Source organism: Emydura macquarii, unplaced genomic scaffold, assembly GCF_026122565.2.
Source record: "Emydura macquarii macquarii isolate MOO-44397 ecotype Brisbane River unplaced genomic scaffold, CSIRO-AGI_Emac_v2 contig_212, whole genome shotgun sequence".
Taxonomy (NCBI): domain Eukaryota; kingdom Metazoa; phylum Chordata; order Testudines; family Chelidae; genus Emydura; species Emydura macquarii.
Window position 1 is genome coordinate 13988066 of NW_027130349.1, and position 27585 is coordinate 14015650.

Sequence of the window (27585 nt, forward strand, 5' to 3'; positions counted from 1 at the left end):
AAAATCTCCAATCTTATCAAATGTGATACTCATTGATTTTTTTTAAAGACTTAATTAATATATCGTGTTGAAGGTCTTCATGGATGGAGTGCAGAGAAGGGAAGGAGCTAGAAGCACAGGGAAACTTGTTTTACTTTAATTGGGTACTCTAACTTTTTTATTTTAGCAGATGTGAATTGGAAAAAAATTTAAATTAAGCCTTTCAAACACTTATTTGATAAAGCATCTTTTAAATAACACGTCTGAAACTTTAAAATAAGCGTTTTCTGCTCTTTTGTTGAAATTTTATATGGGGCATTTCTGCATAGGTGACATTGACTATGAAAAGCAACAGTGAAGCTGATGATATTCAGAGCTGTCAAATGCATGTTTTCACTAGCATTCTTTAACTCCTTTCAGTTCCGACAATCTTGTGTATTAATTAGAATAGATATAAAATTTAAACAAATTAGCTTAAAAAAAGTTTTATCTGGTTTTGGAAGCACAATGGCTTGAAGACTAACAAATGAATAAAGTGTCCACTGCTTTTTGGGGGGGGTGAAAGTTGATCTAAACCAAAGGAAGCATACTGTGACTTTCTTATATTTTTCTGGATCTACACTGGGTGAATACTAGTATCATTCTTCACTCAAGCACTTGTTTAAACAATAGTTCTTTGCCATTCATGCAATATTTTAGCCAACTGTATACCTATGCCAGATTTTAAAAAAAAATGTGATGAGTACCGCTGCAGTTGGCAGTCAGCAAAACTACCACTAAAACTTGGTCACCAGTGATATTGTCATTGCTTAACTTGGTGATCTAGATGACATTTTGGAAAAACACTGGTGACTAGATGACAAGTTTAAGCTACTGTTATTAAGTAACTACTGTTAGTAGTGCTAGTGAAGCTCAGTCAGTGCTAGATGGCTCTAAAATTGCTGCTTTTTCAGATAATGGATAATTAAGAACTGTAGTACATAATTCAGAATCACTAGTCTTGGAGTCCTTCCATCCTGATCTGTGAAAATAAAATCTTTCTGTATCTGTGGTTTGAAGCATTTGGCTGTGTTGCTTTCAATGAGAGTTTACATGACTTCAGTGACCAGTGAATTCTTTGAGTGTCACCTTGTTTGTTATGCTGAACTTACTTCTTCTAATTCATTTTTAAGCAGTGTGCTATTGTATGGTATGATGGAAGACTTCCGAAATATTGCTGATGAGACGTTTCCAAGCTTTTTGGCTAACTCACTGAACAGTAATACCAGTGGAATTTTGGAAAATGTCACCATTTCATCAAATCTTGGCTTACCTGTTGCAGCTTCAACTGTGGCCAGGGCTAAAACAGGCTGTGAAAACAGGTAAGACTGTCTTCATGATATTCCTTCCTAACCTAAAATACACTGATGTTATGGGAAAAGTATGAGGGTGTCTGAACTCGTCCAAAAGGATTTTTCTTGCCTACTGTTAACTAATTTCAGCTTTCTGAGCAATTTGGAGTCTTCTATAGCAATGTGAATTCATAAAGTGTCAAAAAATGTCATTATTGCTGAATAAATTTTTGATGATTGCCACAAAATGAGACAAGATAGGTGAGGTAATATCTTTCATTGGACCAACTTCTGATGGTGAAAGAGACAAGCTTTAGAGCTACACACATCTCTGCTTCATGTCTGAGAAAAGTACTCAAGAAAAAGGTGAGAAAGGTGTCAAGGTGTAATGGATTGTTTAGCTTAAGTAGTTAACAACATCATAGGAGACCCAGGTAAAGTGGCCAGTTAACATCTCTGCAGTCATAGGGCAAAAAAGGGGGGCTAGAGGGTTACAAATTGTAATAAGCCATACATCCAGTGTCTTTATTAAGACCATTATTTATAGTGTCTAGTAAAGTTATGAATTTAAGCTCCCAGCCTTTTCCTTTGAAGGTATTGTGTACCTTTCACAGACCTGAAGAAGAGCTCTGTGTAGCCCAAAAGCTTGTCTTTCACAACAGATGTTGGTTCAGTAAACGATATTACCTCAACTACCTTGTGTCTCTACTTCCAGGGTACCAACACAGCTACAACATTGTATGCTACAAAAGAAAGCATTTTGTCAAAAGTTAAGTGGCCATGCCTTGTTGCAAAATGTTAACTTGGTTTTTAGACTGGAGTTTTAAATGTATACTGTGGGTCAATATCCTTTAACCTGAACAGTAATCTAACTCAGGAGCATCCTATATTTCTGGCATATAACATCAGTAGTTATTAATTTTAGTTGGTATTCAGAGAATAATGGTTCTATGTTAATTTTATTGAAACAAAAAAAATTAATTAGATACAATTAATTTACAGTAGGTTGAGCAGAGATTATTGTGGGATAAGTTAGGAAGTAATTTAATGAAGTACTACTTAAGTTAATGTTTTCTTTTTGGTCACAACTATTATTTTTGTTCAAGGTGATCGTTACACTATTCTGACTCAGTGGTCAGAATGGAACTGTTTGGTTCCAAAGATAAAACCTGTATAACAGTGAGAAAAGCATATGATAGAATGATCCATCCTTAAAATTTAGCCAAATGGCACATATCTGCTACACTTATACAGGAGGCAAGATGTCAAACTCAGTTTGGAGTCATTGGGTGTTAAAACTTCCAGGAGAGTATGATGCAGAGTCTGCAGTATTAAATTGTTGTGTACTTCCCCATAATTTTCTTGTCCTGGAATCTTTTTTTGTTTTGGCCTAGAATGTTGTTCTCCAGCCCAGTCTTGTGTTTGGCTCTTGGCTTCTGGCACCATCTGTTTCTACCTGTGGATTTATCTGAGATAGCAGACATTTGAGCTACATTACATTCCTTGCAATTATACATGATAGCTTATGATCAGAGCGCAAGTTCCTGTAGTATATTCACCCAATCTGCCTGCTGTTTCTTAGCTATGCAGCTGGCCATAATGATGGAGTATAAAAATTACTAGGCTATTGACTGAGAATTGCCTGTAACTGGCTAACTGACTTCTATCCCCGGCCAGACATCTAGGTTTGCCCTAGAAGGTTGTTTGAAAACACTTTTGTCCCACTTTTCTTTTTACCTCTACCAGTTTAGAGAGAAGAAATTAGAGTTGCTCATAGTGAACAGTTATTTGGTGAACATTTCCAGCCAGTAACATTCTAATAAAAGTAAATTTTTTGAGTTTAAATTAAAAAATGAAAAAATAAAAAATAAAGGCTGCATTGATAAACACAGCAGAAGTTATATACAGACTTGGATTGAATGAAACCACTTGTTTTACTTGCCCAACAAGGACTCAGAGGAAATCAGATCAGCCATTTAGTTTGATGAACCATGTTTAAACTGGGAATCAAAGTGAAAATAGGTACTTTGCCCTCCCTTTTTATATGGGATTGGATTTCTGCTATCTTTTTGTGGTGCTAAAGAAGTATTCAGATACTCTTCAACAAACAGAACACAACTTGACAGACAGCCTTCTTTAAATTATTTTCTTATGTAGAGTTATTGGGTACCTTCATCACCAATATAAACAGAAATTATTTAAATATTCTTACACCACAAACATTGGTTGCTGCCTCGTCTCTAGTCTTTGCTGCTCTCCTCTCCATGTTACACCTATGCTGCACTAGTTTGACAGCACACTGTTGATAGTTTGTGCTGTCTCTCTTTACTCTGCCATGAAGTTTAAGCCATGCTGGAATAGGGCTCTTGAAATGAGGAAAGGAAGCTGGTGTTCTACAGAATGCTGTGTATCTTAAAATCTGCAACTAGGGTAGTAGAAACTAATGGAAACATAATGGAGCAAGGAAGGGAAACCTATAAGAGCAGTAAGTCCTAAGTACTGTTTTTCTGGTGATCCAGTTGAACACCAAATAAATCTAGTTTAAGGAACAAAAGATGGTGAAGAATGCTTCATAAGCTTGGGATCAATGGAAGAAGTGTTCAATTCAGTATACAAATACTTCTGAGAATAGGAGGAAACAAAAGTTTTTAGACCTCAATAATTGTGGTGATTGTTAAGAATCTTGAAACTAAATTTTACCTCATTTACTTTCAAATGGGTGGTTAACCAAAAAATTGTTTAATCAAGGATGACAAGCCTTCCGGCTTGATAGGACTGAAGTCACTCTGGGAACTTTCCCAATTTACTAGCTTCCTCAGAATGACCTCTTTGCATTTGGAATCTTAGGCTCTTACACCCTGGAACTACCAAATCAAGCCTCTGTTCTAAAGACTTGCCAAAAAATTACTTGTTGTAGGCTTATATATATAATACTAATATCATTTCAGCCTAGCTATATTCATCTTTTGGTGCAAATGCTTCACCTAAATGGCAACATATTTTCCAAAGCCACACCTAAAGTGTAGTGTGGAGCTTGTTGATGGCTGTATACAGGGATTGCTGACTGATTTACAGAACACAGTAAAGATTGAGATTTGCTGGCCAGCAGGTTGGTAGAAAGAGGAATTGTACTCAGATACCAGATGAGTCTTGTTCTTTGTCAGGGCCAAATTATCCCCTTAACTAGGCATGCTCAACTTTCACTCTCTTCATTGAGACCTATGTGGATGCAAATGACAAGATGATCAGGTCTCAGGTTTTTTAACGCATAGGTATTAAGTGTGTGAGTAGTGTACATTACTCACAGAATCAGGAGGAAGGGAAAGAGCCTCTAGAATACCAGTCCTCTGGTCCACCAAGAAAAAGGTAAAATGAACTTTTAATAATCACTGTTATTAAGAGAGATGAAATCTAGTTGATCACAAATGGGTTTGCAGAAAAAAGGAACTCCCACTCTCCCTTGCAGGAGCTCTGCTCTTACAAGTCCCTAAATATAAACAGAAATTAGCAAGAAATGAGCCTTATGCGCTGACATCTAAATCTCTTCCCCCAGATCATCTTCCATTCCAAATAAGAGCGATCAAATCAGCACTGCAATGAGATGGCAACACTTAATTATTTCAGACTTGATTTTTCATTAAAAAAGTTCAGATGATTCTAGTAGGCACTTAAAGTTCAAAGGGCATGTCAGGGCTGTAGAATGAGCTGTGCAATAGACCTTCTTGAGTGCATGCCTCAGGTAATAAACTTGGCTTGTTGCGGCGTGTGGTTCCACCTACATTTTTATTTAGACTAGATTTGTGGTCTCCAGATCCACAGTTCCCAACTTTTAGTGACACAGGCCTAATTTGTTTTGACACCTGTAAGTTTCCCTTTGAAAGCCCCTGACTGTGTATGTTTGCAGTGATGCAGAAACAGCTTCTTCAAAACATTATTTTTTCATTCCTCAAAGGCACAAAGCATGTGGAGCAAATGGTGATTAAAAAAAAAAAAAAAAAATCCAAAACAATAAAACACCCACACTCATGGCTGCAGCTTACATCTTAAACTTTCTTTTCCAATTGTAAATTCCTTCAGCCTAGCTAACTCATGTCTGAGAGGGAAAAGCAACCTTTCCTACTCACAGCATCTTTGCTTAATTCTTGATAGCTTGTTGGCTTGCATTGATACCCTGGAAGTTTCTGGCCATTCACTCAGTCCTTCCTTCCTTTTCGAGGTTCTTTGATCCTAAGATCAGTCTTGGGAAAAGTAAACCCATTGTAGCTTGGATAGAGCCAGACAGAGGATGTTCCCTAATCAATAATGCCCCCCACATTGTTTCCTCAGAGAACCTCACCTTTGCCATTGGTTTTTCTTGTATGTTCCCCCTTTATAGCCTCTGATATTTAATCTGCCTGAATGCCAGAGTTAAATCAAACAGGTAACCTGAAGGGCATATGATATTTATAAAGAAAAAATAAAAAACACACAGCTCCCACATTCACCACAGGGTCCTAATATATATTTGCAAACACAGATGTTTTAATTAAAACAGTCTTCAGTTATTTAGGATCATCCACTTAGAATAGATGGTATTATATGCATGCTTCTCAGGCTTTTTTGTCAACTCTTTCAAGAATTGAAAAGATGCAAATTTGAAAAATTAAAATGATTTTTTTTTTAACAGGCTTTCTGATGTTCAAGCTTCTTATCTAGAAGAAGGGAGATTTTCACTTCCATCAGCATCTTCTCCCACTGGTCAGTCTGCTTCAGAGCCAAAAGGGAAGTTAGCTCTCAGCTTTCAGGGTGACTTGTAAGTGATATTTTCACCCTTTTAAAAAAGATTGAAAATTACTTACAGCAAATTGGGTGGTATAACTGTGCATATCAATGACTTGACTTTGAATTGGTTTTCTTTCTGAAACTATACTGGCTGCGGTTAAGTGCTTTAGTTTGTTCTCACCTACTTGTCAATACAATTTTTAGAGTTATTTGATGAGTCATTAAAATTTGTTGCTTAAATCCAAGATCTGAGGAATATACTTGCTTTAAAAGCAATGTCTGAAGCTATGGTGAAGCTACTGGAACTTAATTCTAGCTCAGTGGTTCTTAAACTTTTTTCATTTGCTATGTAACTTCATAAGGAGAAAAAGAAATTCCTCCAGTTTCACTACTAATGCCAATTTCAAAACAGTTCTTTGCCCTGGAGCCCTTTCTTTCATTATAGTTTGTGCAAATACTTCAGTTAACTTTTGTGAAGTCTTGCTACAGGAGTCTTATAAGCTTTATAGGTAGAGCTCCAGTGCCATGCATGTTAGTTTCAGGGTATGTCTACACTGCAGAGTGAAGTTGATTTATTTTATATCGACCTTCACCTGCTGAATTTTAGAAGTCACAGGAGCGTGATGACAGCATGCTTACTATGTTAGGGGATTATGTCCCCACTAGCTATGCTTGGGTCGACAATCAAAGCAGTGCACCGTGGGTAGCTATCCCACAGTGCAACTAGCTGCAGAAGCTTTTGTGAAGGTTATCGTCCTCCCATGAGGCAGCGTCCTCCCTATCCCTCCCTTCTTGTCCCAAACAACAGACTAACGCTTTTTTGCGCCGTTTTTCTAAACCCTTCAGTCTCTGCTGCACGTACACTATTGCCAGGGAGGCATGGAGTCCGCTTGGCTCCGCACTATCATTGTGAGTGTCACAAACACTTCACATCTTATCCTGCCGTATTTTCAAGGCTGAGATAGGCCGCTGCACCGAAAATTTTGATATTACTCAAGACACTATAATTCCCGTTTGCTGCTGGCTGTCACGCACCATCTGCAGTCAGTGGAGTGCCACATCTGCTCCCGGGAAACAAGTATCGACTAGTGGGATCGCGTCATTATGAAGGTGTGGGATGATGAGCAGTGGCTGCGGAGCACATGAACGCTCACTTGAGACCGGCTCTGACAGTGGAGAAGCGGGTGACCATTGCTCTGTGGAAGCTAGCAGCAGCAGACTGCTACCAGTCAGTTGGGAATCAGTTTGGAGTCAGTAAATCCACCGTGGGAGCTGCTGTAATACAAGTTTGCTGGGCCATTAACAGACTTCTGCTAAGAAGGGTAGTGACTTTGGGAAACGTGCAGGACGTAGTGGATGGGTTTTCCCACAGTGTGGTTCCCAAACTGTGGGGAGAGGGGATGATAGATGGCACACACATCCCTATCTTAGCACCAGGCCACCTAATCACAAAGTACATGAATCGAAAGTGATACTTCTCAAAGGTGTTGTAGGCCCTTGTGGATCACAAGGGATCTTCACCAACATCACTGTGGGGTGATCTGGAAAGTTGCATGACATGTGCATCTTTAGGAAATCAGATCTGTTAAAAAAATATGCAAGCAGGGATTTCCTTCCCTATCCAAAAAATAAATATTGGCCATATTGAAATGCCAGAAGTGATCCTTGGAGACCCTATGTACCAGTTGCTCCCATGGTTGATGAAGCCATACACTGGGCACCTGGAGAGTGAGAAGAAGAGGTTCAATAATAGGCTCAGCAAGTGCAGAATGGTCGTGTAATGTGCATTTGGACGTTTAAAGGCACGCTGGCACAGTTTACTCGCTAAGCTAGACCTCAGTAGAAAAAAAATCCCAGCAATTCTCTGCATGCTATGTGCTCCATAATGGCTGAGACACACAGGGGGAGAACTTCCTGTTGGGTTGGGTCGTGGAGGCAGATAGGCTGGCTGCCAGTTTTGAGCAGTCAGACATCAGTGCAGTGCTGAGAGCCAATCGTGGAGTGTTATGTCTAAGAGAAGCCTTGAAAAATCTGTTTTGCAGTGAGACCTAATGTTTCTGAAAAATGTGTTCTGTGTTCCCTTTCCATCCTCCCAGCACCACAGCACTGTGCTAGCGCCCCCCCACTTCCCTGGGTAACTCTGGGGGCAGAGGCTGGGTTGGCCCTTCATGACGCGTGGGGGTGGAGGGGAGGCGCTGAGGGGTGCCCCATAGAACCTCCTGTGTCCCCCTGCCTCCTGTGCGTTGTGAAGGGCCGACCCGGTGCCCCTCACAGGTGGGCACCCGGGGGCCTGGCCCCCACCCCCACACTCCTTCTAGTATGCCACTGCTATCCTGTCACTGCTCTTCTTGAAATTCAACCAAATCCCTCAATATGTCTGACAGATCCCATATTATGCGTAGCATCTCATCCTGCGTTGCATGCTCATGTTCTTGGGCCGCCTTCCTGTTGTCCATGTCCTGTTCATTTTCTCTGATAATGAAATCCTCCAGGCTCTTAGCTCTATGTCAGCAGCCACAGAGGCGTTCATTATCTCTGTGAACATTTCATCCTGAGTTTTGGTTGTTTTCATCTTCTAATTTGCAACAGCAGAGTGCTCACAGCAGAGCGGTCACAGCAGAGCATTGTGGGATAACTCATGGATTACATGAAATTACGTTGCACTCTGCCTACACGACCAAAACAATTCGATTTCAGCACTGTCACTTGCGGAGGTGGTTTTATTAAGTCAAATTTTCCCACGATTTAAGTCGATGAAACTGATTAGCCATTGAAGATGTATGCATTATGTGGTCAACAGAAGCTGCATTCCGTCAACCTACCTTCACAGTATAAACCAGGCCTCATAGAGTAGTTTGTGAATTGGTAATTATAATTTAGTCAGTGTTCAAACACCCAAAGCTTTTACAGGTTTTCAAACTGTGAGGTGACTTTAGACAAACTGTCAAGCTATTTTATTCTTACAGTCAATATTCTACAGAACACGGAATTGGGAAATGACTGCTTTTTGGTATCTTAACAAGAACCAACAACGGCTAGTCAGTTGTCTTTAACTATTAACTACTAGCAGATTATAAAGGCCTCAGTAGCGATTCCATGATTAAGATTGAGTTTTACACTTGAGGTTGAATCCCTGCTCTAGGTATGAGAAGAGTGTAATGTTGAAGAGAGTACAGAATTTACTCTGAATACAGAATACATTTTCTGAGAAGTCCAAGTAAATCTTAGTTTAAAAAATAAAATTAATAATAGCCCTCTTGAGAAATTTCTTACCCTGTCAGACCTCTTTTTGCCCCTAATAATTGCAGTAACAGAATAAAACAAATGATATAGCAGCACAACTGTAGTGTAGACACTTATCACAATAACGGAAGGGGTTTTCTGTTACCATAATTAATCCACCCATCCAACAGGTCAGCTTCATTATGTCTGATGGATGTGAATTTTTCACACACTTTAGCTATGTAGCTAGGTTGACCTACATTTTAGGTGTAGACCAGACATAAATGCTCTAAAATCCACATGGTTTCTCAGATTGCCTTGAAAGTTGGTCTGTCTCATGGGGGTGCGGGGTTAGGTTAATGTCCCACTGGGGCTATTTGATCAAGGGGTTACTGAGACACAGCCCCTGGGGAAAAAATACTTAGCTTTTTTTAAAGTTGATGTGTTTTGACAACTGTTGCATATGCAGGGATCGCACCTGGGTCTCAGTTGCTCTAAAGTTACCCCATGAAAATGCATGCCACCTTCTAGCCCTTACGAGGAAATCAGATTAAAACATTGTTAGCAAAAGAGTTTGGTCCCTCACTTAGGTGTGCGCCAAGCAGTCCTAAAACTCTTGAAACAAACCTATTATACTGTGCATATGCAGAGAGGTTAAGGGGGTTAAAAGCTAGCTGTGATTTGCAGGAGTAGGAGTGGCTTTGTCACTGAGTTTCTGGGTGACTGGCCAAGTCATTTCACTGCTCTGTGCCTCAGTTTTCCTATCTCTATGAGGGAAATCATGTTCCCCTCCTTGAGATCTACTGATGAGATAATGTGTTGTAAGACCTAGATATTACCCTTGTTCACAGGAGCATCTGAACTGCATACCTAGATGATAATTATAACTGCCTTGATGACCATTGATTCTTCCCAATAACATTTTTCTGTTTGTTTAAAAAACAAAAACAAACAAAAATAACCCAACCTTTTTAACACAACATTATGGTTGCTAGGTGATAGCTCATTCCCTTTCAGGACATTAAGTTCAGCAAGACTCAAAAGTTGTGAAAATCAGACTACAAAGTTAAGGTATATGCTTACACGACTTTTTAACTGTGTCTTCTTTTGAGTAATGTCCTAGTAAGTCTATAACATACTTGCACTCTGCCTTTGCTCCTTACACTCATACAATTAGCCGCCTCCTGCAGTCATACACATCTATTAAATTTTATAATTCCATCTATCCTTCTTACAACCCCTTCATCCTTAAGGACACAGTGCCATCAGTTATTACACTTGTGTTGAACCTTCGCTTGACTCAGACGGCACTCATCTCTCATCTAACTGCTAACAATCCCTATGGCAAGAAGACCCCTGTGCCCTGCTGGTGACACACCCTATACACTGCAGCAATGAAATGAGGCATACTGCATCTCCCATGATATGCATGCTCTCTTCTTTGATCACACACAGGGGTAAGGGAGAAGGGGTCATACACACATCCAGAATGCCACAGCCCCTGTATCACTTCAAGTCAGTGACGTTTTTCCAAGCTGCTCTCATTTTTTCACCATTCAATATAGTTACACTTAGCAGGAGTGCATGCATATAATTCCTAGTGGCTATTACTGGTTGGGATGAAGAGGGGTACAGTTAAGGGTGCCTAGTCATGTTCTGTAACCCTGTATTTCCTGGTTTTTACAAGTTTATTTTGCTGAACTCAGCAAAGGGCACAAGCAATCACCAGTCAACTTTAATTTGGCATTAACAATGTAATAAAAACTTGCTCAGGTCTTGTGCATAAATTAAGTCTGAATAGTTTTCTAGAGGGTTTAATGGTCATTTCCCCATGTTCCCACCCCCTCCATTCTTCTTGGCAGTTTATCCTTCATTAAAAACCTTACTTCTGCTCTGTAGTGACAACATGCCAAAATATGATGATGATTAAAGCATTTTAGTGTTTTTGGACTCAAATTAGACTAAGTAGAGTTTAAAGACAATGCAGACATCTAATTTTTTTTCCACTCGTGGTATCATGAAAGGGCAAAATTAAGCCTTCTGCGGAAAGAAAAAAGGCCATTAATCCTTCTAAACAAAAAAATTCATATGTATCCTATGATTTCAGGGAATTTTAAGTATGTGGGAAGCTTGAAGAATCTGACAGGGTGAAGTTAAAATGTTTTGGATGCCCTAATTATGTCTTTGTACAGTAACGTGTTTGGATTTATTTTAAGTTTTAACCTTAACTTTGAGTTTCCTGACTTTATAATGGTTTGCTTTATGATAATTACAACATTCCTGTTTATGTAGCATTCCGTAAATTATTAATTTTCCAATCTTAATTCTATTTTAACAATGTTTGTCTGAGACTATTAATAGTATCTTAAATAAGGTCCGAAATATAAGCTTAGTGTAAACAGAGTGTACCAGTTGAACTAAACTTGTGTCTTAAGCATCCGCACAAGATTCTGAACTAGCTTGTGTTGGTTTGAATTTGGCTTCTATTGGTTTAGCTTACATTGAGTCAGCGTTAAACTGCTGTAAGTCAGGCTCATACTGATAGAAGAGTAGACAAGGCCTAGATCTGAAGGCTTCTACCAGAAGCAAGAGGATAATTTGAAATTGGGCAAGGAGGATGTTGTTTAAATTTTTTATTAAAACCTAATACTACAACTGAAAAACTAAAGGAATAAATATCTTCATTTTAAATTACTTGGAGCATTTAAGTGTTTTATGTAGCCAGTCTGTGTTTGTTTAGATTTTTCACACAGCAGCAGGGAAGATAAACACTTGTAATACATTTCCTATTTGTCAAAAGCGCAAATTGTCAGCAGGGATTCAGTGACAAGTAGTACCTTGAACTATTTCTTTGGAAGTGACTAGATTTTAAAGATAAGTTTTCTTTCAATAGGTGGTAGATATTTCCCACCATTTTGTAACAATCTTTAAATCTACCAGGACGAGGTTAGTCAGTAATGTTTGAACTCGTTGGTATAAAGGGAATAAAGATACACTTAGGTGTTCACAAAGTAAGAGAAATTGTATTCTGATTGTGATCAAACTTTGGCATAAGTAAAGTGTCACTAAAATTTATTTTTTTTCTAGGGGGATTACTACACTACTTACAGAAGCTCATCCTGTTTCTGATGACGTGAAAGAGTCCAGCTTAATACAGAAAGGGCACAAGCTGAATGCCATCGCTGAGTGCTCAAGTCACAGTCAAGATACCTTGTTTGACATATTACCAATTGAACACTTGGAAGGTAAGTCTTAAATGTGTGGCAAAAAGGCATAGCGAGACTAGGAAACGAGTGACAAATGTAAGGTCTGATGCCTTAGAAACAGTGAACTAGAAATGAATCTTGAACACTACTAGAAAATTGTCGGTTTCAGCATTCCAGTGGTATATGTCACTTATTTATCCATGGCAAATCACAAGGTATGACACCACAAAATCATATTTTTATTAACGTCTTTCCTTTTTCACTCTAAGCCAAATTAAGTGACCATTACCGTCAGTAGCACTGGCTTCTAGCTCTTGCTTTATATTGTATTAAAAACATTTAGTCTAATTTTCAAATGACATGATGCATTAATATATAACTCGAGTGGTTTCCATGCCGCCTTAAAATAAAAATAATCAGTGACCTGATCTTAAAACACGACTGTCAGTATTTTATTAAATTAACTTTCCAACATTTGTTGATGTGAATCTTAGGAAACTCCAGGGACTCCATAAAATGCTTTATTTGTCCAAAAAAAAAAACCCCCCCCAAAATACTTGAGAAGCAATTTTCATTCCTCGAACTGCTGAAGTCCTATGGAATAAAAAGGGGTAACTTTAAATTGTTGGCAGTGAAGTAACTTTATTTTAAAAATTCTAGTTATAATTATTCCTTGTTTGCAGGGAAAGTGTGAATATACAAATTTAGCCATGTAATATAGAATTAGGAACAAATTCAAGGTGCTGTTAAATAACTCTTTTGTTACAGATTTGTCCATTGGAATATGTGCACTGCCGCAGAGTCAGAAGGAAAACAAGGTAAATCTGTACGCCATGCTGGGAAACTAAAGAACTCTTTTTAAACAAGAAAAACTGTATTAACATAAATAAGGGGATAAGTTTTCTGTTGAGAGAAACAAACTGTCCTGGCTCTGTGTATTATCTTGTCCTTCTTAAATTTGTAACTTCTCCACACTCATAACACAATTCACAGTACTAAAGACCGAAATAATTTGCCATTGGCATTTTGCAGCATTTCCAAATAATGTGAAATGGCTTGATAACTTTCCCTTCAACTTCCAAAATTGACTTCTGGAAAAAGGGGTATTGATTCTACAATGAGTCACCCAGATAATTGAATTTTATCCTCGGTGGTGTAACCTCTCAGTTTAGAGGGGACTACTAATTTCCTTTGGACACCTAAAATTGACTCCTTATTCGTATAGAAAGGGATTCAACTTGATCAACTGGGCATATTTTTTTCTCTACTAAGAAAATTTAAATTTTTGGTAGGAAATTCTCACAAGGAACTTCAAATTAAAGCTGAACCTGGTCATTCTAATTTAGTGAACTATTTGCCTGTAGTAGCCCTGAATTCCTTTTACTTTCTACATTGGAAAAGAACAAGAGCTTAAAGGCGCAGGAGACATTAAGACACTACTATATGCTCATGTAACCTTCCTCTTTCCAGATTAAGTATTTCTTCATGTGTATATTGATGGATAGATCCCAAATGTGCAAATCTTTTTGTAAACCAATCTTAAAGGTTATGTATTCCCTGTCTGCACATAACTCCATGTCTCTGATTAGCAAGTCAACCTGATAGATGCTTGAGTCAAAAGGTAAATGAGCTAATGGGAGGAGTGGTAGGTATGCTGGAGGGTAGGGATAGGATACAGAGGGACCTAGACAAATTGGAGGATTGGGCCAAAAGAAATCTGATGAGGTTCAGCAAGGACAAGTGCAGTCTTGCACTTAGGATGGAAGAATCCCATGCACTGCTACAGTCTGGGGACTGACTGGCTAGGCAGAAGTTCTGCAAGAAAAGGACCTGGGGGTTACAGTGGACAAGAAGATTGATGTGAGTCAACAGTGTGCCCTTGTTGCCAAGAAGGCTAATGGCATATTGGGCTGCATTAGAAGGAGCACTGCCAGCAGATCAAAGAAAGTGATTATTTCTCTCTATTCGGCACTGGCGAGGCTATGTTTGAAGTATTGTGTCCAGTTTTGGGGGCCCCCCCACTAAAGAAAGGATGTGGACAAATTGGAGAGAGTCCAGCGGAGGGTAATGAAAATGATCAGGGGGTGGAGCACATGACTTAGGAGAGGCTGAGGGAACCAGGATTGTCTAGTTTGCAGAAGAGAAGAGTTAGGGGCAATTTGATAGCAGCCTTCAACTACTTGAAAGGGTGGGTTCCAGGGATGATGGAGCTAGACTGTTCTCCAGTGGTGGCAGATGACAGAACAAGGAGTAATTGTCCACGTGGAAAAGTGCTTAGTTTTCCATCTAGAAATCTTTAGACGTTCAATATGTGTAAGAGTCATCCTTTTCCTCTCTACCTTCCCACTTCTTGTCTTTCTTGTACCTGTCTCCATTACTATTTCTGGGGATATCTGCAGGGAGAACATAAGGTGCATCATAACTAGAACTCCTAGTGAGAGAATGGAAGGAGAGGGAAGAGTCATGGTCAGATTACTAAAGAAAGTGACGAACATATGAAGAAGCTGTTTAAACTACTGACTTACACACTAGTTAGGTGCTCTTAAGTGGTTATATATTTTAATTTTTTCATAGATTGATGCATCTGAACCTGAAGAAAAGTTGGTGGAAGGTGAAATTTTAAGTGACCAGTTCAGCACAAGTCTTTCGGGTTTCTTAGAAAATGAGAAACTGCTGTCTCTTGAAAGCTTAGAAGGAAACTCAACTGGTACAGTATATTATAATTTAAGTTGTAGCGTATTTTCATGTGTATTGGTTCCAATAGGTAACTTTTTAATGGCATTAATCTACTCTAACAAATGCTGCATGAGTGGAGCATTAACTTTGAGGGACATAAAGTATCTTTAAAATTTAGGAGGTTAGATTTTTTTTTGAAGTTGTGCTCAAAATGAATGTCAACTTTTAGTGTGACTAAAGGTACCTTACCAGAGGCATCTTATGGTTGTTAGAATATTGGTGCATAGAGCATTCATTGCTGACCTTGATATTAACTGACACGATCTTAGTTAGTTAGAAATTAAAAGCTGAACTGTGCTCTGTGGGTGGTATGAATCAAATAAAAGTTTAGGGAGAAAAGCAGTCAACTTATGTAGAGATTAGCAACTCTGGGCACTAGATATAATTAGAACTAGTTGTCTGTCGTGTGACAGAACAACATTTAAGCCTGGGGCCTGGTTTACACCTCCATGCTGGGTTGACAGGAAATATGCAGGCTATGTACTTTAGAATGCGTTGTGACCCGTCCATGCCTAGGATAGCCACCTGAAAATGCCAAGGTCAGGGCAGGCTGCAAAAGGAGAGCAGATTCTCCCAACACTGGTGGGTGACACTGAAGTCAGACTTCCCAACCAGCCACAAACCGTGCTTCTGATTCCCCACACCGGTTATCAGGAAGCTAAAATAAAAATATATACAGCCCCCTTTACTGCATTTCAGTCTTTTGGCTCCCAATTAGCCACTAGGTCCAGTAAAGAGAGAAGTTATTTAAAACTCTATGCTCTTTACCAAAAAGTTCTCCAGACGCTAAAGGGTCAGCCTGTTTTGACTACCTTGGACCCTACTTCTGCCTACCTCCTGCACCCAATCGGTTTGCTGATTCCTGCTCTGCTTCTGGCTCCTGCCTCACCCCTGCTTTCACTCCTCTTCCCATTGTGCTCCTGCTCTGTTCTTGATCCTTGCCTTTCCTGTAGTTCCTGTCCTTGGGCCTTGTTTCCAGTTATCAGTCCTGGCTCTGACCTCAGCTCCTGACGTCTGACCCTGACTCTGGCTTGATCCTTGGCTTTGGTAACTGGCAGTTGACTCTGATGCTGACCCTTGGCTTCATTCCCCAACCTGGACACCTGCTCTGCCCATTAGTCCTGATTCCTGCTCTGACTACTAGGCCAGACCACCTACATCACGATCCATAACAGGTCGTAATCTTAGCTAGATTCAGGTCATATGGGATCCACTTCACTTCTTTCTGGACGACATCTTAATCAAAGCTCCTTTCTCAATAATGGCATGCAGTTATGTCTCAGACCTTGAATCTTCTGCAGGTACATGGATTCTGTCATGTATACATATTCATGCCCCTCACAATGTATCTTCCTTATCTGTTGAGACCACTTCCCCTCACCCTCCTCTCTCCGCCATATATGGAGTCGTTTTCCCCAGGACACAAAGAACTGTTTTTGCTGACTAGTGTAAACCAGTTTAGTTTATCTTGATGAGTGAAATGTATTTAAAAATAGCTATAATAACTGTACTTTGAAGTTGCTTGCTGAAGCCTTCCCAACGCGTTGCTAAATAAATTGCTTAGTATTATGTGTGTGGCTGGATTCTCTGGAGAAGAATTCCTTTTGCTTAACAAAAGGAAACCTGGCTTTGAAGGTCAAGGGGATCAACTCTGAGTGGACCCTGAATCAGGAAGTCTGAGTTAATTGTCCAATTGGTCGGCTTGCTCTCAGCTAACTTATTTGCAGACTACATAAAAGCAAAGAGACCAAAGTAGTTCACCAGGGGATTGGATCCTAGATCCATGAGAACATATGCCCCATCACACAGATGACTGTAAGTCCTCCTATATGCTTTATTCACCCTTCCCATTATTGGGCAGGTGGTCCAGAAAATAAAATGAGAACAGGCAACAGTAATATTTGTAACCCTGCATTGGCCACGGTGACCCTGTTTTTCAGACCTGATAAAGCTGAAATTGGGACTGTCACTACAGGTCCCAAGGAAACAAGACATGAACTCACAAGGTCCTCTGCTTCACCAGGACCCAAACTGGCTGCATCTAATAGTCTGGGTATTGAAATATGGTATCATTGGGTCTGTCCTCCAAAGAGGGTGGATTGATTTAAATCAAGGCAATCTAAATAATGATTTAAATCACCAAGAGAAAATCATTGATTTAAATCAAGTTTTCCACTGATACTTCACATATTTCTTAAACAATGCTGCAAATCTGATCAGTAAAACATGTTAATTCACAACTCAATACAGCATTTTACAACATATAGGATGATATACTTCGTGTAATTTTTTAGATAGCTTCATTTTTATTAATTTAGGAAATAGTACGTAATACTCATCACCTGTGTCAAGTTGCAGGTGCAGCAGCAGTACATTAGGAATGGTAAGAACTAAATTACACACACAAACACAATAGCACTTATATTTTATTAAACTAAATCTTAAATGTTACATAAATGTTTCACATTTGCAATTGCAGCAGTCCTCTGAGTTGCCGGCTGATGGCTGTCCTTAAACTCTTTGCGGGGGGGAGTTTATTAACTCTAACAGACAAGTCATCACAACACTAAACTTATGCTGTCCTTAAAACTTCTACAATTAGCTCTTATCTTCCTACTTCCACTGTCATTTTTATTCATAGACTGAAACAGAAATACGAGTTTTCCTGCTTTTTCAACTCCCAGTCGATTTCTTAGCTTTGAGTGAATAATACCAAAAGACGAAAATATTCTCTCTGTGCCTGCAGAGGAAGCTACAACTATGAAAAGTTGGCTTAGCAACTGAGGAACTCTGTTTCAAGGTGCCTGGCTAATGATTTCCACCAGTTCTGGGGAGTGACTTTGTTCAAAACATCATCAGTAAACATGTACTGTTTAAATAGTTCTGCTCCAGCCCTGAAATTTATTATGACTGGTATAACTGAGGAGTGTTTTTGAGATGCCCATGCCATGGCAGCAGCATCTTCTTCAGAAGCTAGGCATCTACCTTTATATCTGGGGTCGAGAATGTTCACAAGAAAATGAGGTGGAGTTCCATTCCATTTGTTTCTTTATTGTCTGCAGTTTAACTTTCTGGTGAGATTTCTTTCTTCAATGTCTCTTGAAGTGTCTTCCAAATTTCGACAGCATCAGCAATGCAGCAACAATTTCTCTGAAGTTTTGTTTAAGCCTATGGATATAGGCTTCAGTATACTGAGCATATCCTCTACATTCCTCTTCAATCCAATGGTAGATACTTTGGATGAGATACTTCCATCTATTTCATCATGGTTTTCTCCACAAAGTTTTATGAGAATAGGCCAGTTCTTAATAAATTGTTCAAAACAATCAACCACAGAATTCTATTGAACATCTTGAGGGAGACGTAGTTTGGATCCTCCTGCTCTCTTCAGTGAAGCTGAAACAAAATGGTTGTTACGGAAGTATCTTGCGACTTCAACAACATTTTCTTTTATTCCTGGGGAAGACATACTGAAGTCTGGCTAAAAGATTCATTAAATGGGCATTGCAGCCACATGTTATTAAGGAGCATCCTTCCGTTTCTTCTTCTAAGTGTCTTCTCATCTTTGCAATGTTTGCAGCATTGTCTGTGACAAAACTGCGCACGTGACGGTTGAATTTTTGTTCCCAGTTTATTACAGCTTTCACTGCCACTTCTTTTAAATATTCTGTTGTGTGGGCATTTCCCGGTGTGTCTATTGTTTCTGAAAGATATGCAACCCCATCTTCTGTTGTCACACAGGCACATATTACTGAATCATTGTGTACATTGCTTCACCCATCAAAGCTTAAACTGGCAAATTTCCCCTCAGTATTTCCTGCACACTGTTCACGTTCCTTCACATACACTGTATCTAGCAACCTTCCACCAATGTCTGCTGTACTAGATGGAGTATAGCCTGGACGTAAGGACTCAGCCATGTCAGTGAAGTGTTTATTGTTAGCAATGCGAAAAGAAGAATTAGTGACATAAATGAATCGAGCAATCTTTCATCTATGATGTCTTGTTGGTATTTTTTGGTCCTTATGACAAACCCATCTATGGTGGTGATTTTACTGGATGATTGAAATCTTTTGCTTGCTACTGATACTTTGTTGTCTGAAATATGTTTACTTGCAGCACTGCTGCTAAAAGTACCAACTCTGATAACTCTGAAGTTGCAGATAGACCTTCACAGTCAGTCTCTTATGCTTAAATTGAATCCTGAAACAAAATTCAAAAATGATTTTGAATAGTCATTCTTCTTTTGACTGTATTATTTAGTTAATCATTTACAGTTTTTCAGCAAGCATGCAGATCCAATTCCAAATGACCAAGAAAACTAAGACTGACTGCACTTAGAGTGCACTTAATTTTGGAGTAAGCCCCCTAGAACTCTCTGGCACTTCCGTTTTTTGAGAAAACAAGTATAGGATGGGGTTCCCTTGGGAAAGCTGAGTTATGCTGAAATAAAATAGGAAATAGACTTATGGCATCACCATTATGGTCTTTGGCCATGATGTTCCAAAATAAGGGGCATATATTATGTAATATAAAATAAGAACATGAGACCTTAAGAGTTCAAAGTCATAAGAATACTTCTTTCTTTTAGAAGAATATCAACCTTGAAAGCATAGTCCTCTATCTGGAACAAGTTTTGCAGTGGTGTCAGGAACACTAAAAAACCTAGAAGTCCGGGCATTTCAGCTCTCTTGGATTTTCTCCAAGAAGGCTTTGACAAAGGTCTCCAAGCCCGGACCGTTGTGTTCAGGTGTTTTTTCTTAGTGTCATGATGTTTACAGGTCCAGGGAAGTCAAGTTAGCCAAACTGACAATTAGACTTCTTTTTCTCTCCCCCTCCTCCCCCAAAGTGGAACCAGATGTACTGAGAGCCCTGACAAATCATCCCTTGGAACTATTGATATCAGTGTCAGCATTTTATTTGTCCATCTGAACTTGCTTTCTGATAGCCATCATGCCCATAGGCGAGTGTTGGTGGCGGTCTGTATGCAGGAATCTTACTATATTCCCCGAGGAGAAGGTGGTACTCACAGCTCTGGAATTGTTTATCACAAAAGTGAACTCTTCTTTCCTTGCTTTCCAAGAGATGGTTCTACCTTAATTCTGTCCAAAGCCCCACATCTCACCAAGGAGTGGTGGTATTTTGTTGCTTAAACATAAGACCATACTTTATTTTCATGCAGTCCTTTATCTTATTCATGACACATGTTCCAACTTCTGCAGCAGATAAAATTGGGGTTCCAAAGACCAAGGCCTCCTGTGGCCAAAAGGGCTAATGGGATTCCTCTGTTTATGCATCCAAAGATCACAAGTAGGAGAAGGGAGGTTATTTTACCTTTACATTTGGCACTGCAGCTGGAATATTGTGTCCAGTTTGGAGTTCTCAATTCAAGAAGGATGTTGATAAATTGGAGAGGGCTCAGAGAAGAGCCAGGAGAATGATTAAAGGGTTTGAAAACTTGCCTTTATAGTGATAGACTGAAAGAGCTCAATCTGTTTTAATTTAAGAAGGTTAAGAGGTGACTTGATTAGTCTTTAGGTGTACATGGGAAAGAAATATTTGATAGACTCTTAAATTAGCAGAGGTATAGCATGATCCAACGGCTGGAAGTTGAAGCTAGACAAATTCAGGCTGGAAATAAGGTATAAATTTTTAACAAGGTAGTTAACATTGTACAAACTTACCAAGTGTTACCATCACAAACTACTTTAAATCAAGATTGGATGTTTTTCCTAAAAGATATGATTTAGAATTTATTTTGGAAGTTCTGTGGCCTGTTATACAAGAGATCAGACAAGATGATCACAATGGACCCTTCTGGCCTCAGGATCTATGAATCTATGCTATCCAACCCTGACTAATTCCCTGAGCACTCCCCATTCTGTTCACTGAATGAGAGTGGCTCTGTGGGGAGTTGGTGGGGGTGGAATGTAAGTAATGATTAATGCATAACCCCGAGGGAGAAAATGTTGGTTGTATGGCATTCCTAACTGGTTCCACTGTGAAGATAAAATTGCCAGAAAATCTCAAAAAATGTCTGAATCAATTTGAAGATAAATTTTCCTATTTTAGTCTGAAAACAAACTCTCAGTATCTCTGTGCAACTCCTTTGGGAGACTACCTTTTAAAGTATTTTTAGCAAAAACATAGTGTAGCATAAAATGTTCTCTTGACTGCAGTGAAATAAGAGCCAACCTTGGCGTTAATTTAATACCTAAATATATTTTGCAACAATTTTGAAAGTTTACCTTTGTCATGCCTTAAGATGCAGAGTTGCGGTTACAATAGCAGACTATATTATCAGCTTTCTAATAGGAGACCACCCAAGTAAAAGGGTGTTGATCTTTTAGGGTATGTCTACACTGCAGTTAGATGCCCGCAGCTGGCCTGTAGCAGCTGACGGCTTGCAGGGCTCAGGCTGTTTAATTGTGGTGTAGACATTTGGGCTCAGACTGCAGCCAGAGTTTTGGGACCCTCCCACCTTGCAGGGTCCTAGAGGCTGGGCTCCAGCTCGAGCCCAACATCTACACTGCAATTAAAAAGCTCAAGCCGCACAAGCCTGAGGCAGCTGGCATGGGCCAGCCTTGGGTGTCTAATTGTGTAGACAAACCCTTAGTGATAGCAATCACTTCAATTAAGTAAGTACTGAAACAATGGTTGGTGTTTCTGAGAGAAGTATCAAATTCATCTTCAGAATAGTTACAAAAATGTAAAGTATATGTAAACATTTCAACTGACCTGAATCGAAAAAATTTGGGGCTTTTTGGTTTGGGAGAGCATTCAAAATTTTCATTTTTCATTTGGACTCATGAATAGGAAGAATTTCCAAAATTTTCATGGGATGGGAAAACCGTTTCTCTGAGGTAGGCAGATTATGCACCTATTGATCAACTTAATGATAACTAGGTTTCAATTTGGACTGTTTTTATTTTTTAAAAAGCTTTTGTACTATAATTAGTTTAAATTTCAAAATAAAACTGTTTGGAACTCAAACAAAAGCGTTTTGTTTAGAAAATGTCAGAACATCATGTTGAAATAGCTTTACAACTTTTTTCAAATGTTTTGAGTTAAGAATTTGATGATAACCAGTCCCTTCCTGCAAAATTTGTTTTGATGAATTGGCATTTTTTGATGAAAAGACATTTTATCAAAAAAATCCTGATCAGCTCTACTCTGCAGATCCAGGTTCAACTGTTCGCTTTGTCACAGTTTTCTTATGTAACCTTGGGTAAGTCATAGACTCTGTGTCTCAGTTCTCTGTTGATTAAAATGGGGACAATAGTATTTCCATGTCTCATAAGGTTAGGATGGTCAGTATATTGAATATTGTGAGGGGTACGAATGCTATGGTAATGGGGGTCATATATAGATATGTAGCAATAAAAGCTTTTGTTAATGCATTTTCTGTTTATATCAATAGATGACGATATTGATGATGAAGAGTTCTATGATAACCAACTGGAAGCCTATTTCAAGCAGCTGGTGCTACCAGGAATGTTAAGAGGTGACAATGAAGGACAAGAACTTTCAGAATGTAGTACAGCATTGAAGCTATCTGAAAATGGCTTAAATCAGGTAAGCCTAAGATATAATTCAAGACTCAGTATATTTAAAGGCTTTTTAAGTCCATGTGGCAAGTGACTGGTAGTTCTCTTTCAGTACGCACTAGACAGTTGCCTTTCAGGGTTGTGGGAATTCAGTTGGGCTAAGTGATGAGACATAAGCATGCCGTTTCCAACAGGGTGGGGCATGGTCTCGGAGTGTAGGCTTTGCTTTGTTCACATTCTTTTTTCTTTTATATCATTCCTTTCTCCCTGTCCTTCTATGCATTTTCTTGGCGTTCTTCTTACCACTGATGGGCATTAATGATAGAGAAGCATGTGGAGACAGTTCTGTTACTGTTGCTGTCTCTCTTAAAGAAGAAAACTAAGCATCCGTGTCTCTTCTGTCCGGTAGGATGACTGTGAGCTTATAATTAGGGAAGGAGTTGTTGTCTAATAATTTACTTTTGTGAAGAAGTGGTGTCAGTAAAAGATGAGCTTTTCCAGGAGATTGTCAGAGCCTTCTAAATTGGCCTTTGCAATATAGATAAGAATCAGAGTTCCTTAAAACGAAGTCCTTTGCTTAAATTAAAAGGACTACGTTTCTGTATTGCCCAGGATTAAGTCCTTAAAGGCTTAGGTTTATACTAGGATGTGAATTTGTGAGGTTGGATCATCTGGGTTAGTTTTGTCTAATGCCTTCTAAAATGTTGTTCAAATAGGGCATGTTTGTAATTTAGCATGTTGTGAATTGGACAAATTGTAGTCAGCTTGCCAGTTTAGCATATGCAGAAGTTCAACTTGCATTGTCTTTAGCAGTGTTGTAAGTAGGTCTTAGATCAAGTTAGCTAGCTTGATCTAACACCATACCTTTTAAAGATATTATCTTGACTAGGATTTAGAGACACTCACTTTAGAGATAAGTGTAACCATTTTTCTACCTGTTGTAAACTTCTCTACAAATGCCTCATCCCATCCCAAATGCCTGTTCATATTGAAAATGGTGAGATCTCTCAGGCTAAGGCTGTAGGGTCCTCTGAAAACTTCTGGAAGAAGGAGCTCCTTAGCCCAGACTAAGCAAATTACAATGGACTGCCAACTCTACTCTAGTTAAGGTTTAGACCAGCTTTCTGTTTAAACTCACCTTTAGGTGCTCTTAAATCTACATGGTTATTTGAATTGCTTTGTAATTTGATGTGCCCCATGGGACATGCAAGTTAGAGCTAGTGAGCCAAATAATTTCACCAGAGGATTCCCAAGAGACAGTCCCCTGAAAAAAAGGTTTTCCGAAGGCTCATGGACCTTACCAACATTTTTTGCCCAAGATAAGATTCAAATTAGGGCTGTGAGCATTGCATCAGGGTCTCAATTGATAGAGTGTTACCCCCCAAAGAATGCACACCACCCATTAGCCCTTTGGAGAAGCAAAAATCACATTATTAGCAAAAGTTTAGGTCACATTTTAGGCACACACCTAACACTCATGAACTAAACCGAGTAAGCTGAGCATTCATAGAGTCACCAAGAGTGTGTGTTTGTAGACTTGAAAGCATCACTTTCAAGCTCTAGGGTCTTTTTTATCAATAGTGGTGTACAGAGGTGGTCTTGCTGATGGGATTGGCATCAGTGAGGTATGGCATGAGAGCAGTCAGTGAATGATGGGTTAATGACAGTCTAATGTTAAATGGAATCCTATAAGGGTGAAGAGGCTGTAAGATTTAACAAGTGTGGGGTTGTTTCTCAGAAGAAGGCTGTGTTTGAGTGTAGAACAAGTGTAGGTAGCACCTGTTCAGTACAGCTCACCTAAAAAACAGTTTTGCCTTAGAAAAGAGAAAGTGTTTGACTGTGCTTCAGTTGTCATGTGCCCAGCTACCAGAGTGATGTGTGCTATCTGCAAAGTCAGAGTGTGAGTATGTGTGCTATACGTATATTGGGTCATTGCTCAAAGAGGTCAGAGAGAGGTTTCACTGGCTTCTTCCTTATCTCTACATTTCCTGGTTTTCAGAGTTTTGCTGAACCTGTGTTTGGAAGGGCAGGAGATAACTCCAGGCAACTTTTAACTCCATGTTAACAGTCTTTAGTCATTGAATAACTATCACTTTCAATCCCAAGGGTCTCTGGGGAATGGATGATTTGCCCAATGCTGGTTTGAATGGCAATCAGGGTTTGCCTGATTTCTTTGAATGCAGAAGAGAATTTCCCTTATAGCAAGCTATGCTTCCTCTGAAGCTGTACCTATTATCCACAAATTGCTTACCTTTTATGACCTTACCTCTGAGTTCAACAGTCCTGACAAGGTTTCTTGTCTCATAGTAGTAGTTAATCCTGTTTCTTATCCTTTCCATTTTCACCTTGGTCTGTAAAAGTGGCAAGTATAATTTATTTTGGGTTGATATTTAAAGGTCTTTGGGGACTACTGCTCTAGAGTATGAACATTTCTTGGTTACTTCAAACTGTGGGATATGCCCCACTAAGGGGGCATGGAGGAACATTTGGGAGGCATGGCAGGGCCTGAGCCAGCACCCAAGGGGGCAGGAAGGGAGCTCCATGCAGCTCTGCTCTGCCCCCAGCTTGCCCCCCCATCCTCCACCCGCTACCAGCTGCAGTTCCCTGCCACTGTTCCCAGACCTGACCGCAGCCATGGTCCTGACTGTGGCTCTCAGGAGGGCTCAGACAGAGTCCATTACCAGTAGGGGGGGCGTGACCTAAAATGTGGGGACGACCGTGTATTGGGGGCCACAGGAAGGCGGTTACAGTCTCCAAGTGCACATCTTCATATTAAGATAATATTATGGAGATCTATACCCCCAAAGGAGAAGTCCCTTCTTGGGGGAATTCAAGGCTGTTCCAGAGCCCACATCTGGGAAGAGTGTGCACACTACCTGACAGTAACTACAGAGCAGTGAACTGGCTCTGTTTTACATGATCCATTACATTGAACATTGAGGCACATTTGCTGATCAACATTTAGAAGGAAGTTAATGTTAGATAGTCCTACTCCAGGTCCTACTTGAAGTCATTCTGGATGGCATGGGAGTATTTAAAGAAACCTAATTAGCAGACAAGCAAAATCCTGGCTAATTTACTAAGTTTGTTCCATTGCTATTCTAAAGTTTTTAAGGAAGTGCATGCTCTTCAGTTTTTTCCACAATATTTTAATAATGTTTACCACATACTTTAGCTAAGGTTCTTGCAGATTTATCTTGCAGTATTTGTCTGCAGAAACTATTGTGGTTGTAACATCTGATTCTTCTTAGAGGAGTGTCCCTGTGGGTGCTCCACTTTAGGTGATTGTGTGCCCCTGAGCTTGTAATCCGAGATTTGTAGTAGCGGTGCCTGGTTGGATTGCATATGTACTGTCCCTGTCTTGTACCGTCTCTGGTAGTTACATAGTGCCTTGGTACTATCCTCCCCCCAGTTCCTTCTCTACTGCCTTTTGCTTGAGTCGGAACTCTTAGCAGCACCTCTGTTTAATCTAGTTAGTTTAGTATTTAGTTAATAGTTACTGGTTGGTTAGTTTATAGTTCCCTCCCCTTCACCGTTTATTTTCTTTCTCTTAAAAGTTGTGGATTTGTCTTTTTTTTTTTTTTTTTTTTCTTTTTTTCTTTTTTTCCTTACATTAGGAAATTAAGTTGCAGTTGTTAGTGACCATTTAGAATAGCGTAGTTGTACTTCCTTATGGGGAAAAAACCCTTCTCTGAGGTCTGTGCCCGGCTTCCTGGGTTTCAAACACTGCCTTTTGTGCAGGCTTTCTATCCTGGGCTCGGACGGGCATTCACAGTGTGTTTGCTGCCTTCATGAGACTAAAATCCCGCAGAAGTGCTCATGCTGCTATAACCTGAAAGCCCAACACAGGAAGATGAGACCTACAATTGAAACTCCTCAGGATGAAGTTTTTGCGCCCAGCATCCAAGCCCAGGTCACCGACTTCCCCAGACAATGGTCTCTTACAGTAGCTTCTGCAGGCTTAGGCAAAAGAGCACTCCGCCAAAAAGGAGACTAAAAAGCATGCTATGCCTTGGTGTTCTCAGCAATCTGCCAAGAAATGGTGTTCTCCAGCCTGACAAATCCCATCAGTACCAATTGCCCTGAGACTTCCCATCTTAAAAGTAGCAGGACCATCCGGTGCCGTAGGTACTGCACAAGCAAAAGACCCTAGGCAAGCTAGCTTGGACAAAGGGAAAGCGAAACCCTCTGCCTCTGTGCCATCAGAGCAGATGAGGCACTCAGTGTCGAGCAATTCAACATCACTACAGGCTATGGTGCCAGTTTCTGCCTCCACAGCATGCGATTCTTGGCACCGACAGTTGCACCCCAGATGTTGGTGATGCCTGCAACACCTTCATTGGTGCTCTTGGTATTGCAACAATTCCTTTGACACAAGGATCTTCTGGTCTTCTCGATGCTGGATTCTCCTCTTTTTGGTACCGACCTTTACTCCAGTACTCTTGGTACCAAGCCATCTCACTACACCACCAGGTCTGCTTCTCCCTTTTCAAATGATGACTATGAAGATAAAGGGGAAATTTACTCCTCCCATCACTTTGTCTCCACATACATCTGCCAGACATGGTCCATCACAACAGAGGGATGATCACCCAGAATCTGAAACTCAGGCCTAGTCTACACTGCCGTGCTGGATCGATGTGAGATATGCTAGTTATATAACTCAGGCCTGGTCTTCACGATGTATGTCGATGGGAGGGTGTCTCCTGGTGACACTACCTTCCATCTTTCGGGGATGTGGACTAATTCAGTCAACAGGAGAGCTTTCTCCCATTGACTGAGTGGGTCTACACAGACTTGCTC

The 27585-nt window shown here is 39.9% G+C and overlaps 1 protein-coding gene across 1 annotated transcript in view; it reads left to right on the plus strand.

The window, feature by feature from the left end:
- CEP192 (centrosomal protein 192) overlaps nt 1-27585 on the plus strand; it is a 211473-nt gene that overhangs the window by 22226 nt on the left and 161662 nt on the right. The window contains exons 10-15 of the mRNA XM_067546060.1: nt 1152-1340; nt 5977-6102; nt 12381-12538; nt 13268-13317; nt 15074-15206; nt 22656-22810. Of these exons, the coding sequence (XP_067402161.1) occupies nt 1152-1340; nt 5977-6102; nt 12381-12538; nt 13268-13317; nt 15074-15206; nt 22656-22810 (811 nt within the window). The remainder of the gene's footprint in view (nt 1-1151; nt 1341-5976; nt 6103-12380; nt 12539-13267; nt 13318-15073; nt 15207-22655; nt 22811-27585) is intronic.